The 18948-nt window shown below is 48.3% G+C and overlaps 1 protein-coding gene across 13 annotated transcripts in view; it reads right to left on the minus strand.

Moving 5' to 3' along the window:
• Positions 1-9773: 9773 nt before the first annotated feature.
• The window catches only part of FANCC (FA complementation group C), a 302041-nt gene continuing 292866 nt past the window's right edge, over positions 9774-18948 (minus strand). For all 13 annotated transcript variants that reach the window (XM_073880710.1, XM_025851675.2, XM_025851664.2 and 10 more), the window contains one exon: positions 9774-11207. In XM_073880710.1, the coding sequence (XP_073736811.1) occupies positions 11055-11207 (153 nt within the window). In that variant the 3' untranslated portion in view covers positions 9774-11054. The remainder of the gene's footprint in view (positions 11208-18948) is intronic.

Genomic DNA, 18948 nt, shown 5'->3' on the forward strand with positions numbered 1-18948 from the left:
TGGGCCACCCACTTCCCGGTTCTGCAGCTGAGCGGCGCGGTGGCAGGATGAGGGGCGTGAGGGGGGCTCTGCTCGCCCCGGTCAGCAGGGCCGACCCGCACTGTCCGCCCTGCTGGACGGATCTCTGGGCATCCCGGGCCCGTTGCCTCTGCCGGCCGGCCTGCCTGGAACATTCCCATTCCTGAGAAGTCAGGAAGGGGCTGCTATGGGTGCCACCGGCAGGTGACAGCATGCAGCCGCTTTAGGGTTGGATGGTCCCTTGGAGGGTCCTCTCCCCAGGGCGCCTGGGGCTGAACGGCCTCCAACTGCAGAGAGTGGGGCGGGGACCCTCCGTGCCTACGGACGGGAGCCTAGACTCCTTCAGCCCTGGATCGGGGCTGGGGGCGCAGAGAGGGCCCGGGCGTCGGAAGCCTCAGGGAGGTGGGGGCTTACGAGGGCGGTCTGGACCTCCCAGGGCAGTGGGGGGGGGGGGGGGGGGGGGGGCGGGCATGAACTCTCAGCCCCCGCCCCAGGCCACAGTCCTGAGGACAATGACCTCGGCCTTCCCTGGCTGGGCCTTAGGGGTTTACAAGGTGGAAGGGAGGAGAAGCCGATTGGGGCTATTCACAGGCGGGGTTTTATAGATCTTTTCCCACCCTTTGGGGCTGTCTGGGAGACTGTTCGGCCAATAAGGCATTTCTGTTCCAGTCCAGAGGGTGTGAAAAAAGAGGGAGGAGGCCATCGGCCCAGCCTGGGGGCAGAAGGAAACCCGAAGTTCCCAGGACCAGCCCCTGCCGCGAAGAGCCTTCTGCCGGGATGGTGGGTGGGCGTCGGGCGGCCCCGGGGCCAGAGCAGGCCGCAGAGGCAAACACGGCCCTCGGGACAGGACCGGCCAGAGCTGCCTACTCTCGACAGCTGGGCCCGGAAGCGCTGGTGACAGCACCAAACAGCCGTGCGTGCGTGCGTGCGCGTGCGCGTGCATGGAATGCAAAGCAGAATGCAGAAATGCAGATCAAGGCCTCTCCCACCACGTATTTCCAGCTACTCCAGCAGCGCTCGGAAAACTAACCTGCTCCCCGCGGAGTGTGGGAGAGAATATGGTTCAGGCCCCTGGCTTCGCGGCGACAAGGACTGCCGGGGGTGCCCCCCGCCTCTTGCGGCTGCGCTGCCACTTAAGCAGGCACAGCCGAGGGGGGTGCGGGGCTCCTGGCCGGGCGGCTCCCTTGGGCTTGGCGGGGAAGCAGATACGCAGGGTGCACGCCGTGCGGTTACCTTTGGCCTTCTTGGCGCTCCTCCTGCGGCCCTTGGCCGTGGTTCCACCACTGTGAGGCCCGGCCCCAGTGGCGCGGGAGGTGCCGAAACCGCCTGAGGGTGGGCTCTAACTGAACGGCCAAGAGTCCGGTGTTCCAGAAAGTTCTTTCCCGCTCTAATAGTCTTCCCTTGTTGCACTAGGCCTGGCAGAATGGGCCGCGGTGGCAGAAGTGAGTGTCCTGGCACCGGAGAAGTATACTGTGGATGAGAAAGGCAGGAGTGGAGGAAGCCCCCCCCCCCACACCCCCGGGGCCAGATCCCGGCCCTCCTCACCCTGCCGCTTCGGGCTTGCGCGTCCCCACCGCATGACTGCAGTCTCCCGAGACTCAGTTCTGCGTAAGGAGAGGCGCTCAAAATAAACCCAAGTGCGGGGATCAGGAAGAGGCGCGAGCCAGGTTTAGTGTTTGCCCAAAAGATGGGCCCCGCGTGCGTTTATGTTGGGTTGTAAAGAGAAGACAGATCACTTAAGGGAACGGGATTGTTTTATTTTATTTAATAAATTAAAAGACTTGCCGCAGAAGAGAGAAGGGCAGAAATTCTGGCTTCAGTGCCCTGGAGGCGGAGGCCATCGTGTAGAGCGGCTACGCGCGTATTAGTGACCGCGGCAGCTGGGCGCCCGGACAGACCATGAACTGCTCTGACGGGGCTGCCCAGGGCATCTTACCCTATGTAGGGGACCTGGATGCAACAAGGTTGTCTTTTTCTAGAAAGCTCTGTTCGAGGCTAGAGCGTCGGTCCTGTGAAGCGCCGCGGTGCTGGTGGAAATGCAGGGCATGGTGTCGGCGCCACCCCGGCTCCGCTTAGCCTCTCCGGGAACAGGCAAACACTGAGTACAATCTGGGGGGCCTACATCAAGCAGGCAAATACAAACTATACGTGAGGCAAAAAGGACGTTTTCCTCCGCCTGTTCACCTGGTCCCTTGTCCCAAGCCTCCAGTGTGAGGGCTCGACGGGGGCCCCCGGCCCCGCCCAGCCGCTGAGGACAGCGCGCGCACCCCCCCCCCCCCCCCCCCCCCCCCCCCCCCCCCGGAGCCCGGCACACACTCCTCTTCCCACGGGACAGACTGGGTCTCCGGCGGCCCGCAGGAGGGACCTGACTTCTGTTTGGACGGCTCTGGGTCCGAACGTCGCGGACTTCAAGAGGCAGGAGGCCCCGGTGGCGCAGGGGCTCCGCTCCAGGTTCCCCGCGCAACCTTCCTGGCAGGGAGTCCTCGTCTGTAAACCGAGGACGAATGAATTTTTTTTTTTTAAACTCTTCATTTTATTGGTCTTTTCTGCTGTCTTTCTATGCTGTTTTTTGTTGTTGATTTTAAAGATTTTATTCATTTATTTGACACAGAGAGACACAGCGAGAGAGGGAACACAAGCAGGGGGAGTGGGAGAGGGAGAAGCAGGCTTCCCGCTGAGCAGGGAGCCCGATGCGGGGCTCGATCCCAGGACCCTGGGATCATGACCTGAGCTGAAGGCAGACGCTTAAAGACTGAGCCACCCAGGCACCCCCGAATGAATGTTTGTACAACCCTGGGACCGGGGCCTGGCAGCAGCTCTAAGGGTGTGTGGGTTGACAATGTATTAAACCAGCCCTTGACCATTGCGCCTTCGAGGTGTTTCCAGGGAGCACCTGTTGGAGGCAGCGCCGCCGCCGCGGGCATTCTGCAGGTGCACGGGGCGGGGGGGGGGAGGGGGAGGGGGCGTGTCCGTGGGACGGCTCCCGGGTTTGCTCCTGGTGGTGGGAGCCGTGCAACCCGAAATGGGAGGAGGTGGCTCTGAAGAACTGGATTTTCCTTCATGGAGAATAGGATATGTAAATTTTACATGTTTTATTTAATGTTATTTTGGGAAACCTTCCATAACAAAATTGGCCATTTTCACCATTTTCACAGGTACAGGGCAGTGGCATTAAGTGCATTCACAGTGTTGTGCAATCGTGGCCACCATCTGTCTCCAGAACTTTCTCATCTTCCCAAAGTGAACCGGTCCCTATTCAACACTAACCTTCCATTCCCTGTCCCCCAGCCCCTGGCTACCACCGTTCTGTTTTCTGTCTCTACAAATTTGTCTACTCTAGTGGAATCACACAATATTTGCTTTTTTGCTCTGGCTTAGTTCCCTCAGCAGAATAACCTCAAGTTTTGTCCATGTTGTAGCAGGTGTCAGATCTTCATTCCTTCTATGGCTGAATAACATCCCGTGGGATGGACAGACCCCATTTTGTGGATCCCCTGATGTGTCACGGCCCCGGGCCTGTTTGCATCTCTGACTGCTGGGGGTTGCTGCTGGGAACACCATGGACGGACACCTCTCCCGGTTCCCCTTTCCGTTGCCCCAGGGACACGGGGGACACAGCAGCAGTGTGATTGCTGGGTCACCTGGTGATTCTGTCACCATTGTTTCTGGGATGTATGACTTTTAAACATTACAATCTCTCCCTTCTGTGAAGGACGGTGCCTTTGCCTCCGCCCCGCGTGACCAAATCAGTCTCTTTCACTTTGGCATCTTGATATGGGAAAATGTTTTTATTAATTTGAGTTTTTCATAAGCTGTATTAAATATTTTTTAAAAGTCTCATTAGTCCTTTGTATCTCTCCTTCTGTTAACTGTGTGCAATGTTTGTATCGCGGCCTGTAAGTCTCTGGGCTGAAGGCCTTCTATTGATCTGGAGAAGAGCTTTAACAGTTTGGAAATCAGTTGTCATGTGTTGCAAATATTTTTTCCCAGGGTGTTATTTGTATTTCGATTTTTGGTTATTTTAATGCTTCTGTATGGGCAATTTTATTCGTCTTCTGTGGCTTCTGGGTTTTCTGTCTTACAAAGAAAGTGCTCCCATTTGGCTGAATTGGAGAATTCATGGACGTTTCCACGTGATGTGAGCAGAGCCTCAGGCCCTCCCCAGATCCTCGAGCAGGGAAGACCCCTCCCGTGCTCCCCACAAAGGACTGAGACGCCTTCTCTGAAGCAGTGGCCAGGGGCTTGGACTCGCAGACCCCAGGCAGGGACTTGGGTGTGTGTGAGCAAGGAAGGCTAAATGAAATAGAAGAACATTCTTTCTACATCAGGGAAGTTTTATATAAACTAGCTTTTTATGTATCTGAGTAATAGGCTCTCCCCGCCCCCCCGCCCCCCCCACCTTTCCAAACAGAATTGCCAGAGCCTTCTCTGGAGAAAACCCCAGCCCAACCTCAAGATGCTGACATTTGGTAAAGAGGGTTGGACATTTTATTTTGTAATGTTTCTTTTCATCAAAGAAGTGGAGATCCAACTTGATTTTCCAACACCATCTTTTCCCTGTTGATCAAAATGCTTTTACCATATACTAAATCCCTTTACAAATCAATTCCACAAATACTTACTGGCATTCTTTTATATGCCTGCAACTATTCCAGGCACCTGTGGTGGAGACAGTCAATGAAGAGTAAACACAATACGTAAGTAGATTACTTGGTGTCTAGGAGTTGTGGGGGGGTGCGGACAAAAGCTGAGGTAGTACAGGAGGAGGGGTGGAAGAGAGTGGGGTGCCAATGTCAATGTCAGGGAGGCCTCATGGAGGCAGTGACCTGTGAGCAGGCAGGGGAACTGGCCTGCATGTCTGGGAGGTCAGGATAGCCCGTTCAAAGGCCCTGGGGTTGGAGTGTACCATGTGTTGGAGTCACTGCGGGGGGACCATCTGGTGGACCTGGTGGTGGTGGGTGGGTGAAAGGGTTGCAGAGAAAATTAGGAGATGAAGTCAGAGTAAAAGGAGGGCCTAGATCACGTAGGGCCTTGAAAGCCATTTTAGAATGTTGGGTTTTACTTGAGGGGAGGCGCGGAGCATTTGGAGTGCCTTCAACAGTGGCACACCACGATTGCAGTGGAGAGAGATCGCCCACACTGCTTGCAGTGGGGTGGAGCGGGAGCAGGGAGACCAGACGGACGATGGTGTCTAAGAGTGGAGGGTAAGAAATGGTCAGAGTATTCTAATGGACTGGATGTGGCGGTGAGAGAGAGAAGAATCAAGGGTCCGGAATTGGGTGCAAGTTGCTGGGAAGATGGAATTACCAACTGACATGGGAAGATAGTGGGTTTGGGGGGATGGGCTAGAGCTGGTGGAATCAGCTTTGCACACGAGATGGTCATCTGACCTCTCGGCGAGATGCTTACTAGGCGGTGGGACACTCAGGCCTGTGGTTCAGGAAGGGGTGTGGCCCCTCTGCACAGATATGGCATGTGAGAGCCCAGTGCAGGGAGAGTCTGCAGGGCAGAGGCCCAAGGATGGAGCCTGGGGGCTCCACCCAGGAAAAAGGTCAGGGGTCAAAAAGGGACCAGCTCTCCAGCTGAGGGGAAGCCCTGGAATGTTCTGCCAGTCAAGGGAAGGCGTCAGGGAGGAAGGGACTGATGGGATTAGGGGCTGCCCAGACCTGTGAGGGGGCCTGAGAACTGCCTGCTGGATCCACAAGGAGGGGTTGCAACCCAGATGCAGTCTCCGTGTGTCCCCCTTGGTCCCATCACCCTGCTGTCATGCTCGAGCCTTAGAGCGCGTGCCAGTGCATGCCCCACTTCGTTATACTTCATCCCTGCACTTTCAGACTTTTCCTGGCAGCTCCTCAATGGTTATTTTTCCATACGAATTTTGGAATCAGATTATCTAATTTTCTTATTAAGATCCTCTTAAGGCTAATTTCTATCTCTGTAACCATGTTTCTATCCAGGACATCTTTCCAGAAATAACGGACCACCAACTAGAGCAATGGTTCTCAATTGGGGAGTTGGGGGGAAGTCCCCGAGACATTCTGGAAAGTCTTGTCACTTCTGGGCCGGTATGTAGTGGGGAGAGGCCAGGGATGCTGCTCACCCCCCTAGAGCACACACGACACCCCATCACAGAGACTCACCTGCTCCACGCTGTTCTAGTGGTGGAGAAACTCAGCCTCCCGTGCCCACACGCTTCTTGCCAAGGGCCCTTCTCTACCTTTTCCTGCTGAGTGGTTGGATGGTTTCATGGGACTCAACCTTCTCAACTGCTCTAGAAGAGCTTTAAGGATTGATGATACATAGTGTTGTGGAGATTTTTTATTCTCTTCAGCGGCCCAGGCTCTGACCCCTTCCTGCATGTAGGACACCACTGGCGGGGTCCAAGTTTCCAGTAATGTCATGGAGGTGAAACAAGCCAGACACCTGCTTTTCCAGTTCGCTTCCAGCTGAAGTACAGGTCGGGAACCTGCGCCCCCTGTCAGGTGCCCCAGCAGGGACCAGGGCATAGGGCCCGTCTCCCTGCTGGAGGTGGTGGGCCTTGCAGGATCAACCTACAAAGGCTCCAAGTGGCAGGATTCGGTGGTGGCAGTATGTTTGGGCACTGCTTTTGACTGCCTGACACGCAGCCTTGTCTGCCCCACAATTCTGTGGGCTTTTAAATACCCTTTCGATCAATTCCCTTTTACTTTCAACACTGCGTCTGATTCTGTTGCTTGCCACCAAGAATCCAGGCTGGTACACATGGATTCATCATACCGTGAGAAACAGTGGAGTCCAACGAGATGTTCAACAGTGATTGAACTCAGCTTTTCTACAGAAAAGTTGTGTGGAACTTTCCATATCAAAGTATCCAAGTTTCCTCCCCAAACCCCAAGTACAATAAGGGATCATGATTATGTCAGGACTGGGGAAAGGGGAGGCCTACACTGAGGCGTAGGTTGTGGACTCATGGGATAGACTGTGGAACTGGATTTTAGAAGGCGGCTTCAATACACACATCTTTATCTTGCCTTAATGTTGGTTCTTTAGGAGTAAACTGGCTTGGTGACGAGTAGTACCAGACCAGTGTTTGAGAGTCTGTGGGGTCCCTGTGAACAGTGGGGTCACGCAGAGGGAGGACCCCATGCCCACCTGTGAAGAACGGGGCCGAGTGGGGAAGGGCTAATGACGCAAGTGTAACAGAATAGACAGCTCACAAGGGGCTCCTTCAGACACGCGGCTTCCATAATTGGGGAGTGAAGGCACGCTTCTTCTGAGAAAGGTTGTCATAGTTATGAATACAAAATTAGGTGTAATGTACCTATTTACAATAAAAAAATAAATTACAAATTTAAAAACGCTAACAGATTGCACACAACACAAAGTGCAGGTGACAGGCTTTGCATTAACAGGTGGTCAATAAATGCCTTTTCTTCCCCGTTTTTGGCAACTCTGTCCTCTGATCACCTCTTGTCGGGACAGTGATTTTACCTATTCCCACAGCTTCTCCAGCACGCTTTATCAAAAATTTCATTATTAGGACTTAATGTTTCTCTCCACTTCACAGCTTGCTACTGGTAACAGATCATTTTAGAGCTATTGTCAGATCTCTGAAAACCTCTATCAGGTTCATCCCAGACCCAAGCTCAAGGTCTTGGAAGGACTCCCCCAACTCCCCTCGGGGTTGCTCCTCTGGAGGGGGGCAGGCCACACTGCTGCTGGGCCCTGGCCCCTGAGGGGAGCGCTAGCGTTCTTGGAAGCTCGCCCTCCGAAGTAACTTCACTAGACCCTGAAGTGATGCTGAACCAACTCCGAGTCCTCTCAGCCGGATTCCAGTGCACAAGGCCACCCTGCACTGCCCAGTGGGAAGGGGGACAGCAGGAGTGCACAGAGACACCTTTGCCAGTGGCAGTTAAATTCTCTTTACGTATTTTACAAAAACAGATGATCATGGGAGCACGGTGCTGGGGCCTCTCCCAGGGCCTCTGAGGGTCCAGGCAGTGGAAGGCCCTGAAGCTCAAGGCTCCTTAGTGTCCTGATAAATCTGCCCATGGTCTTAGGAACCCCATTCCGCCGTAGCTGGGCCTGCCAATGACCTAAGGGCAGGTCCGGTGCGGGCTGGTGGGAGAGACAGGAGAAGCTGATGTCCTTTTCCTTCTTGGAGGCTGTCAGGAAAGTCTCAACTTGGCAGCTTTCTTGAACTTGGAGAGAAAACCCAGAATTCCACTGAAGCCAACCCCACTGTTAACCACCTTTCTGGGTTTTCTGTGTCTGAGGCCATCAGGTGTCGTCCTTGTTGAAGCCACTCGTCATTGGCTTTTCTGCTGGTAGAAGCTGGAAGCATCTGCCTGGCATAGACACTATGGTGGAAAGAAACCCAGTCCGGTAAACCCCCCCCACAGCCTCTGGGTCTCAGCCTCACTGCTGATGTTGCCTTAGGCCTCAGCACTCCAAGCTCTCCAACAGGGGCCCTCTGTGGGGCCTACACATGCATCTTCACCAGAGCCCATTCCTAGCTTGAACCCGACTTCTTTGAACTTCAAAAAACCGAAAGAATCCACATGTTCAGACTTTCCCCACTCCAAGGCAACGGGATGAGGAAGTGGAATTTACTAGATATTTCTCAGCCTGCTCCTGAGTTCCTCTGCCTGGACTGGGTCTCTTCTGGGGTGGCTGGGGGCAGGCTTGTTCAGGAGCAGAAGGAGCACAAGGTACCTGTCTTCCTGGGCCGTCAAGGGGACAGCATCGCTTCCTCCCATCCACAGCGCGCCCCCTCTCCATCTGCACTTAGGGAGACTCCCTCCTCCTCAGAGAAGCGAACGGGATGACGCAGTAACCCTTCTAAAGCGGTTGGCATATGCGCCACTGAAGACCAGGGCCTGCCAGTGAGGCTTCCCGGCTGCCCCTCCAGTTTGGGGGACAGTCCTGCTTCCCTTTGTTTCCCCCTATGGAGCACTTCTCCCCTTGTCAATGACTTTCTCAAGGAGGGAAGGGCAAGGGGAGAAAGTGAAATCAGTAAACAAACCAGTGCCTGCTCCAGACACAAGAACTGCTTGGCTGCCAGGAGTTCACCGGGGTGAAGACTAAAGCTCTGCCGATCAGAGTCTGGTCAGGCGCTGACTCAAACACCCAAGGCTTGGGAGAATTTCGAGGCATTGTAAAGGAATTGGAGATACTACAAACAGGCTGAGGTAAGGTCAGGACAGGAAGGAACCTATCAGAAATGCAGCTTCAACAATCTGAGGTGGGTAACAGTCTTGCTGAGAATGAATTTCCAGCGGAAGCACACTGACAATAGGAGTTTGATTCCTGACGGGCCCTCACGTCAGGGATTATTTAGGCTACCAGATAACAGATCCCCTTCTTCATGCCCACAGAGGCTGGTCACAGCTTCCATGGCAAACAACACAGAAGAGATGTCCTTGACTCCAAATGAAGCCTACTACTACACATTTTGATGAAGCCTTTTTATATGAAAATAATAATGGTGGGGGCGCCTGGGTGGCTCAGTTGGTTAAGCGACTGCCTTTGGCTCGGGTCATGATCCTGGAGTCCTGGGATCGAGTCCCACATGGGGCTCCCTGCTCAGCTGGGAGTCTGCTTCTCCCTCTGACCCTCTTCCCTCTCGTGCTATCTCTCATTCTCTCTCTCTCAAATAAATAAATAAAATCTTTAAAAAAAAATTTTAAAAAAAAGAAAATAATAATGGTGGTAGTTGTGTGGACAGTATTTTACCAGAACATTGATCAAACTGCAACATTTCTCAAAAGGCAGGCTCAGATCAAACAATTCTTGAATTTTCCAGATCTTTAGGTGGATCCATATACCAAAACAGTAATGCTCCTAAAACCACAACCTTTAATCCAACAAAATGTTACTCCTACCTCAAACAGGAGCCCAAACTGAGGGCGATTCAGAGATCACTAACACATAAATCAAAGTGGACATAAAGTCCTGACTGACTCAACCACCAGAATGCACACAGAAAAGCACATAGTCAATGCATATTAAGAATAAACCTTGAAGGGGAAAATTTTTTAATTGATGTGAAATAAATATTGGGGTTAACCGATTGTTTATTAGAAATTTCTAATTCCCAGGGCACCTGGGTGGCTCAGTTGGTTAAGCATCTGACTCAGGTCATGATCTCAGGGCCCTGGGACTGGGCCCCTCATCGGGCTCCCTGCTCAGAAGGGAGTCTGCTTCTCTCTCTCCCTCTGCCCCTGCCCCCCTCTTCTCTCTTTCTCAAATAAATAAAATCTTTTAAAAAAAAAAGAAATTTTGAATTCCCACTTTGGTTAACTAGACAACTAATATGTAACCTCTTTTAACGTTTCCAGAACATGTCCTATACTCTCCCCTTTCAGCCATCCTTGAGGTCACACGAGCTCCTCTGGTGGCAGGGTTTAGCAGATAGACAGCAAAGGCAGTTCCCACTGGAACTGGCTGTATTCCTCTGGCAGGCGAGCTGCCCTCCACCGCTGAGCAGTGGTCCCGGTCACTACCACTTTGCTGGGCTCTGTTTCCCTTCTGAGGTGCCCAAGAGACGCCTCGATGAAGAATTTCTTAGGGAAGCAAGACAGTGTGGCTTTATCTCAAATCCCTGCGGGTCAAAAGAAACAGTGATAACAACAACATGACTTCTGAAGAGAGAGACCTATGGAGAAGGACCAAGTTACATTCCAAGTCCATCAGTGGTTCATGACCCATTTCTTGGTCCAAAGACTTTGAACCACTGAAATAACAGTTGTGTATCCTGGTTTGATATGAGGGAAAACGGACACAAAAATCTGTTCTCCTATCTAAGCCTTTTCTTTAGTGATTCTCTGGCAGCTGGGTTGAGCAGGTAGGGAATGCTCAAGGCACAATCCAGTCATGAACAATAAACTGGATGGAATTTGGGTTAAGAACCTGTCTTCTCACTTCATAAAATATGTGCTAGCAGATCTTGCCAAGATGTCTACGGCTCATTCTCACTACTCGTTCCACGAAGAAACAGTCTCATAATCACATCACGATGCCGCGGGGAGCCTAGTCCCTGCACGGCAGCTCTGTGGTCAACAGGCCGTGCCGGCCAAGCACAGCTCCTCAAGGAGCTCTCTGGCCAGTTTTCTTGACTTTGGGGCTTCCATGCAGAGATGATCCCATCTGTACAAGGTCTGGTCAAGCAAACCAGTCATCTCGTGGGTTAACTCATCAGTTGGAGCCATCTGCAATGAGGACAGAGGAGAAAGAAAACTAAAACACTAACCAGACAGATTCATCTCTTGGTCCAGTGAACCAACCGTACCCATCCTTCCCCAAAAAGCAGCTGCATTCCTATTAGCTTCGGAAGGGCTCTTGTTTTGTTTGCAAGGTGACTGGCAAAACAAGTCTGTTCTCAGAGGCTGGCCATCCAGTGAGCAGAGTCATTTCCTAACGATCACCCTCTTCGGACAGAATGGCCTGGAACGCACAAAGGCTACAAATAAGCACCATGTTTCCTGGAATGCCAGTCACAAGCCGGGCGATTATCTGCCGTGGGGAGCGAAGGCAAGTGAACGTGCTGTGGCCTGTCTGCAAAAAGCTCACACTAATATGAGAGCTGGAAACTGCTGGAAGGATAACGCCACCTGTTCTCACACAAACAGCTTTATAAATGGGATTCTTGGGTTAGCAACCTGGGCCCACTTGTTTTTTAATAGACATCTAAGGTTTTAGCACCTGATTCTCAAGGGAAGCAGGAAAGGCAGGAACTGTTAGCTCTGCTATATACAGCCTCAAGGCATTCTCAGTTGTTGGTGCCTAAGTATTTTCCTAAGAATTTCAGCTCAGCCAAAAGGGAAGGGTGAGAATCTCACAACTGGGTTGTGTGAAGAATTTACTATGACTTTTTTAGACACGAGCACATTAAGAAGCCCTGATGTTGAGAGTAATCTATATACTCACTTTGTGTGGGACAGTTTCTATAGACCCCTCAGTCAAATCTTTAATCAGCCATAGCAGCCAAAGGTCAGCTTCCCATCCATCTCCACACTGGGCCTTCCGGTGGGAGGCTGCCCGCCCTGGTGCCCTCAGACCACCCCACTGCCCCGGAAACCCTTCACTCCAGGGCTACCACCTCTGACCGGCAGCTGAGGCAGACGCTCCGGCAACACAGGATATGCAGGGCACATGGCGACAACATGAGCTCTCTTCAGCTCTGGCTCAGAGGGGCTCTGCCAGGCTGTCGGGGGAAGGGCGCCAGCCCAGGTGGGGCTGCCTGTGCTCTCAGTGTCCACATTACCACTGTGTGGTTTTTACTCAGAATCACAGATGCTGTGGATGACCTCTGTCAGATACAGTTCTGTCTTTGTGGATGGATGAAACTGCGTGAGCCTCCCTGGGACACCTTCAAAGAGTTAATCTACTTCCTAGACCCCAAGTGCAGGGAGAGGGGCTCCCCTGGGCTGTTAGTCATAACAGCTGACTGTGGAGGCCACCTGTCCTAACCCTGTGTCATCTTCACGAGCCAGCTCAACCTCCACACTGTTCCACTCATGGTCTCTGGTCACATGCCTGCCTCCCCTGCAGCCCAGGTAGGCAACCTGCATTGTTGGCTGAGGTGCATCTGTATAGAGATGAAATTCATTTGAGTTCAACAACTATAGAACTGAACTCTCTATTTCAGATGCTAGCTAACTTTTACCTGGAACTGCTGTGGACCAGCAACAAAGACGACAGGAGGAGAGAGAAACATGAACTCAGGACAGGACAGGAGGCAGGGCAGGAGGAATCCAATCCCAACACCACCCGAGCTGCTTCTGACTCATCCTGGTCAAAGAGGCACATAGGGAGGGAGCAGGGAAAGAAACCCAGTAGCCAAAGGAGCAGAACACCAGGCATGAAGGGGCAGGGGTTCCGAAGAAGGAGTTCAGTGGAAATTCTCAGAAGCCCAAGGCGGGCAGAAGCCGATTATGGGGGCCTGTGCAGGAGCCTAGGGGAGCAGTTTGTAGGGAGTATCCTACAGCAGAAGGTGGGGTGTGGGACCATGTGGGAGGTCACAGCCTTTAGACAGGGCACAGACATGCAGCCCCCGGGGTCTGCAGCCTCGAGTGTGTGCAGCTCCCCAGAGCTGATGCTGGGATAAGAAGGGTAAGACGAGGGCACTGGCTCAGGAGCTGCTCTGCTCGGGCCTGAGTTCACATCAAAGCCGGGTCAGGGGATGGAGTCCTGGAAGAGAAGAGAAAGGCCTCTTCCTGCTGGAAGAGAAAGGCCATCCCACCAAAGCCAACACTTCTACCATTTGGCCACCACCTGCTCCCAGGCCAAGGAGACCTGATCCAGGACTCCTTCCACGGTGCTCTCAGAGAGAGGAAGTGATGAGATGGGGGTGCTGAGAAGAAACCCATGAGAGGCTGGCACTGTGCAGAGGACTCCTTCCAACTGTCCTGTCTGTAGCTGCATCAGCCACGATGCCCTCAACCTGTCATGAGGCCACTGCAGGAAGCCTTCCAGTTAGGAAGTCTGGTATGTTACTAAAAATAGTTTCAAAACACCCACAAGGACAGTGCCAAGGAGGCTCTCTAGACCATGATGGATGGGCTCCAAGGTGCCCAGACAGCTAGCACCTGCTAAAAAGTCAATGTGTAAAGAGAATCATTGCTGTTTTCCCTTCAATGAATTTTTTTGCAGCTGAGCAGACTTATGATATTTTATGAAGATGTATGGGAGTTTTCCACCTTTCCTTAGGCTCAGGTGCAGGCCAGAAGCATTAATGTATGGCTAGGACTGGACTGTTTTGTGGGAATGGGCTGCCTAGGAGGGGCAGCAAACCTGAATTTGTGACATACTCTAGGCTCCTTACTCACAGCACCTCTATGGGAGAGACTTAAGGATGTTCCATTCTGAATGTGGACTGTTTCCCCAAAATGGTGGATATGTGATTGCAATTAACTGGAGGAGCATCCTCTGGGCCACTTTCTTCCTCTCTTAGCCCACAGGCAGGGCCAAGCCAGCCATCATCTCTGTGGCCTGTGAAACAAGGCAAACTCTGCAGGGGCCTGCTTCTCCATTCCCAAGGTAACAGCATGGGAGATGAGCAGAACAGGAACTCGCTGGGGAGAAGGAGGGCAAAGGCTCCGGCAGGAAGAGCTTGAGTCCCAGCTGCCAAACTTGAGAAGGCTCCCTCAGGGCAGAAGCTCCATCCATAGGAGGGCATGGGCCAGAGGTCAGAGATCAGGTGAAAAAAATACCACGACGCTTTCATGACTCAAAAGTGCCTGCTGTTGACTGAGCATGTTGAGAAATAGTTGGAATATCCCATTAGTTTCAGGCTTACATCATAGTGATTTGATATTTTTATATGTTATGAAATGATCCCTGTCATGTCTAGTTATCATGTCATCATACAAAGTTATTATAATAATACTGACTGTATTCCCTATGCTATACATTACATCCTCATGGACTTATTTTTGTTCATTTGTTTTTTAGATTCCATATATAAGTGAAGTCATATATTTGTTTTTCTCTGCATGACTTATTTCACTTAGCATATACCCTCTCAGTCCATCCATGTTGTCACAAATGGTAAGATCTCATTCTTTTCTACGGCTGTGTTATATTCCATTGTGTATATATACCACCTCTTCTTTATCCATTCATCTGTCGATGGACACTTAGATTGTTTCCTTATTTGGCTATTGTAAATAATGCTACAATAAACACAGGGGAGCATATATCTTCTCAAATTAGTGTTTTCGTTTTCTTTAGGTAAATACCCAGTTGAAATTTTTGAGGAACCTTCATACTATTTTCCACAGTAGCTGCACCAATTTACATTCCCACCAACAATGCACGAGAGATCCTTTTTCTCCACATCCTTGCCAACACTTGTTTTTCTTGTCTTTGTTTCTAGCCATTCAGACAGGTGCAAAGTGATATCTCATTGTGATTTGGATTTGCGTTTCCCTGATGATCAGTAATGTTGAACATCTTTTCTTCATGTCTGTTGGCCATCTGTGTACCTTCTTTGGAAAAATGTCTATTCGGGTCCTCTACTATTTTATTTTTTTTTTGAAGATTTTATTTATTTGACAGAGAGAGAGACGGTGAGAAAGGGAACACAAGCAGGGGAAGTGGGGGAGGAAGAAGCAGACCCCCGGCTAAGCAGGGAGCCTGATGTGGGGCTCAATCCCAGGACCCTGGTCATGACCTGAGCCGAAGGCTGATGCTTAATGACTGAGCCACTCAGGCGTCCCTGGGTCCTCTACCTATTTTAAATGGATTATTTGTACTTTTGGTATAGAGTTGTCTAAGTTCTTTATATATTTTGGGTATCAGATCATTTGCAAATATCTTCTATTTAGTACATTGTCTTTTCATTTTGTTGACGGTTTCCTTTGCTATGAAAGCTTTTTATTTTGGTGTAATCCCAATAGTTTATTTTTGTTTTTGTTTCCCTTGTCTGAGGAGACCTATCTAAGAAAATGTTGCTAAGGCCGATGTCAAAGCGATGATTTCCTATGTTTTCCTCTAGGAGTTTTATGGTTTCAGGTCTCACATTTAGGTCTTTAATCCACTTTTGAGTTTATTTTTGTATATGGTGTAAGACAGTGGTACAGTTTCATTCTTTTGCATGTGGCTGTCCAGTTTTCCCAGCACCATTTATTGAAGAGACTGTATTTTCCCCATTGTAGATTCTTGCCTCTTTTGTCATAAATTGACCATATGCATGGGATTATTTCTGGGTTCTCTATTCTGTTCTATTGATCTGTGTGTCTATTTTTGTGCCAGTACCATAGTGTTTTCATTATTATAGTTTTGTAGTATATCTTGAAATCTGGGACCCAAATACCTCCAGCTTTGCTCTTTCTCAAGATTGCTTTGGCTATTCAAGGGTCTTTTGTGGTTCCATACAAATTTTCAGTTTATTTGTTGTAGTTCTATGAAAAATAATATTGGTATTTTGATAGGGATAGCACTGAATCTAGAGATTGCTTTGGATAATATGGATATTAATTCTCCCAGTCCATGAGCATGGTATCTCTCCATTTGTGTCATCTTCAATTTCTTTCATCAATGTTTTATAGTTTTCAGAGTATAGTCTTTCACCTCCTTGGTTAGTTTATTCCTAGATATTTAATCTTTTTGGTGCTACTGTAAATGGAATTGTCTTCCTAATTTCTTTCTGCTACTTTCTTGTTAGTGTACAGAAAGCAACAGATTTCTGCATATTAATTTTGTATCCTGCAACTTTACTGAATTCATTTATTCTAACAGTTTTTCTGGTGGAGTCTACGGTTTTCTATTTGTAGCATCATGTCATGTGCAAATACTGAGAGTTTACTTCTTCCTTATCAATATGGATGCCTTTTATTTTTTTTTTCTTGTCTGATTGCTATGGACAGGGCTTCCAGTATTATGTTGAATAAAACTGGCAAGAGTGGATGTCCTTGTTTTGTTCCCAATCTTAGAGGAAAAGCTCTCAGTTTTTCTCCATCGAGTATGTTAGCTGTGGGTTTGTCATATACGGTCTTTATTGAGATACCTTCCATTTAAACTTACTCTGTTGAGAGTTTTTATCATAAAGGGGTGTTTAATTTTGTCAGATGCTTTTCCTACAAATATTAATATGTCATATGATTATTATCCTTTGTTTTCTTAATGTGGTATATCACAATAATTGATTATCTATCATCCCCAGAATAAATCCCACTTGGTCATGGTGAATCATACTTTTAATGTATTGTTGAATTTGGTTTGCTAATATTTTGCTAAAGATTCTGCATCTATGTTAATCAGGAATAGTAGCCTGTAATTTTCCTTTTTTGTGTGGTGCTTTTGGTTTTGGTATGAGGGTAATATGCTGGCATCACAGAATATATTTAGAAGTTTTCCTTCCTCTTCTATATTTTTGGAATGGTTTGAGGAGAAGAGGTATTAACTTTTCTTTAAATGTTGGGAGAATTCACCAGTATATCAGTCTGGTCATAGACTTTTGTTTTTTTGGGAGTTTTTGATAACTGATTCAATTTGATTACTAGTAATTGGTCTGTTCAGATTTTCTACTTCTTCCTGATTCAGTTTGGGAAGACTCTATGTTTCTAGGAGTTTATTCATTTATTCTAGGTTGTCCAGTTGGATCTCATGTAATTTTTCATAATAGTCTCATAATCCTTTGTATTTCTGTGGTTTTGGTTGTTACTTCTCCTCTTTCATTTCTGATTTTATTTAGGTCTTTTTTTCTGCTTAAAGGTTTACCAATTTTGTCTATCTTTTTAAAGAACCAGCTCTTGTTTTCATTGATCCTTTTGTTTCTTTTCATTTTTTGTTTCAATTTCACTTATTTCTGCTCTGAACTTCATTATTTCCTTCCTTACACTAACTTTGGGCTTTGTTCATTTTCTACTTCCTTTAGGTGTAAGGTTAGATTGTTTTGAGATTTTTCTTGTTTCTTACAGTAGGCCTGTATTGCTATAAACTTCCCTCTCAGAACTGCTTTCACTGTAACCCAAAGATATTGAACCATTGTTTTCATTTTGTCTCTATGCGGTTTTCTGATAGCCTCTTTGATTTCTTCATTGACCCACTGGTTTCTTTAGTACCATGTTGTTTAGCCTCCATGTGTTTGTTTTTTCTTTTTTTTCTTGTGACTGATTTCTAGTTTCATATTATAGTGTTTGGGAAAGATGCATGGTATGATTTCAGTATTCTTAAATTTATTGAGATCTGTTTTGTGACCTAACATGTGATCTATCCTGGAGAATGTTCTGTGTGCAATTGAAAAGAATGTGCATTCTGGTGTTTTGAGGTATAACGTTCTGGGGTTGTTCAAAGACACTGTTTTCTTATTGATTTTCTACCTGGATGATCTATCTAATCATTGGTATAAGTGGGGAAAATCCTCTACTGTTACTGTATTACTGGCAATTTCCCCCTTTATGTCTGTTCATATTTGCTTTATGTATTTAGGTGCTTCAATGTTGGGTGCATAGATATTTATAACTGTTATATCCTCTTGGTAGATTGATGCCTTTTCATTACACAATGCCCCTGTCTTTTGTTACAGTCTTTGTTTTGAAGTCTATTTTGTCTGATATAAGTATTGCTACTCTGCCTCTCTTTTTGTTTCCATTTGCATGGAATATCTTTTTCCATCCCTTCACTTTCAGTCTGTATGTGTCTTTAGGTCTAAAGAGAGTCTCTTGTAGGCAGCATATACAGATATGTATGTATTGCCATTTTGTTCTTGTTTTCTGGTTGTTTTTGTAGTTCTCTTCTTTTTTTAGAGATTTTACTTACCTATTTGAGAGAGACAGAGCATGAGCAGAGAGAAGGAGAAGCAGACTGCAGGGAGCCTGATGCGGGGCTTAATCCCAGGACCCCGAGATCATGACCTGAGCCAAAGGCAGATGCCCAACCTAATGAGCCACCCAGGCACCTGAAGTTCTTTTCTTTCATTTCATCTCTTGTTCTCTTTCCTTATGATTGATGGCTTTCTTTAGTGTTATGCTTGGCTTTCTTTCTCTTTATTTTTGTATATCTATTATAAGTTTTTGGTTAGTGACCAATCATGAGGTTCATATGTAACATTCTAATTATATAGCAGACTACATTAAGTTGATAGTCACTTAAGTTTGAACACATTCTAAAAGAACTTCAGTTTTACCTTCCCACCCAATGTAATATATACTACTACTTTTTGCTACATTTGTCTCTTAATTTTCATACTAGCTTGATAAGTGATTGCTCTACTATCTTTACTATGTGTTTCCTTTTACTCATGAAATTTTTTCCTTTTATAATTTTCTCACTTCCAATAATGGCCTTTTCTTTCCACTAAGAGAATTCCATTTAACATTTTTGGAAGACTGGTTTGGTGAGGATGAACTCCTTTGACTTTTGTTTATCTGGAAAACTATCTCTGTTTCAATTCTGAATGATAATCTTGCCAAGAGAGTATTCCTCCTTGTATTTTTTTTCCCCTTC

Source organism: Callorhinus ursinus, unplaced genomic scaffold (genome assembly GCF_003265705.2).
Source record: "Callorhinus ursinus isolate GAN/ISIS: 27379988/994484 unplaced genomic scaffold, GSC_fseal_2.0 scaffold39, whole genome shotgun sequence".
In the NCBI taxonomy this organism is placed as follows: Eukaryota; Metazoa; Chordata; class Mammalia; order Carnivora; family Otariidae; genus Callorhinus; species Callorhinus ursinus.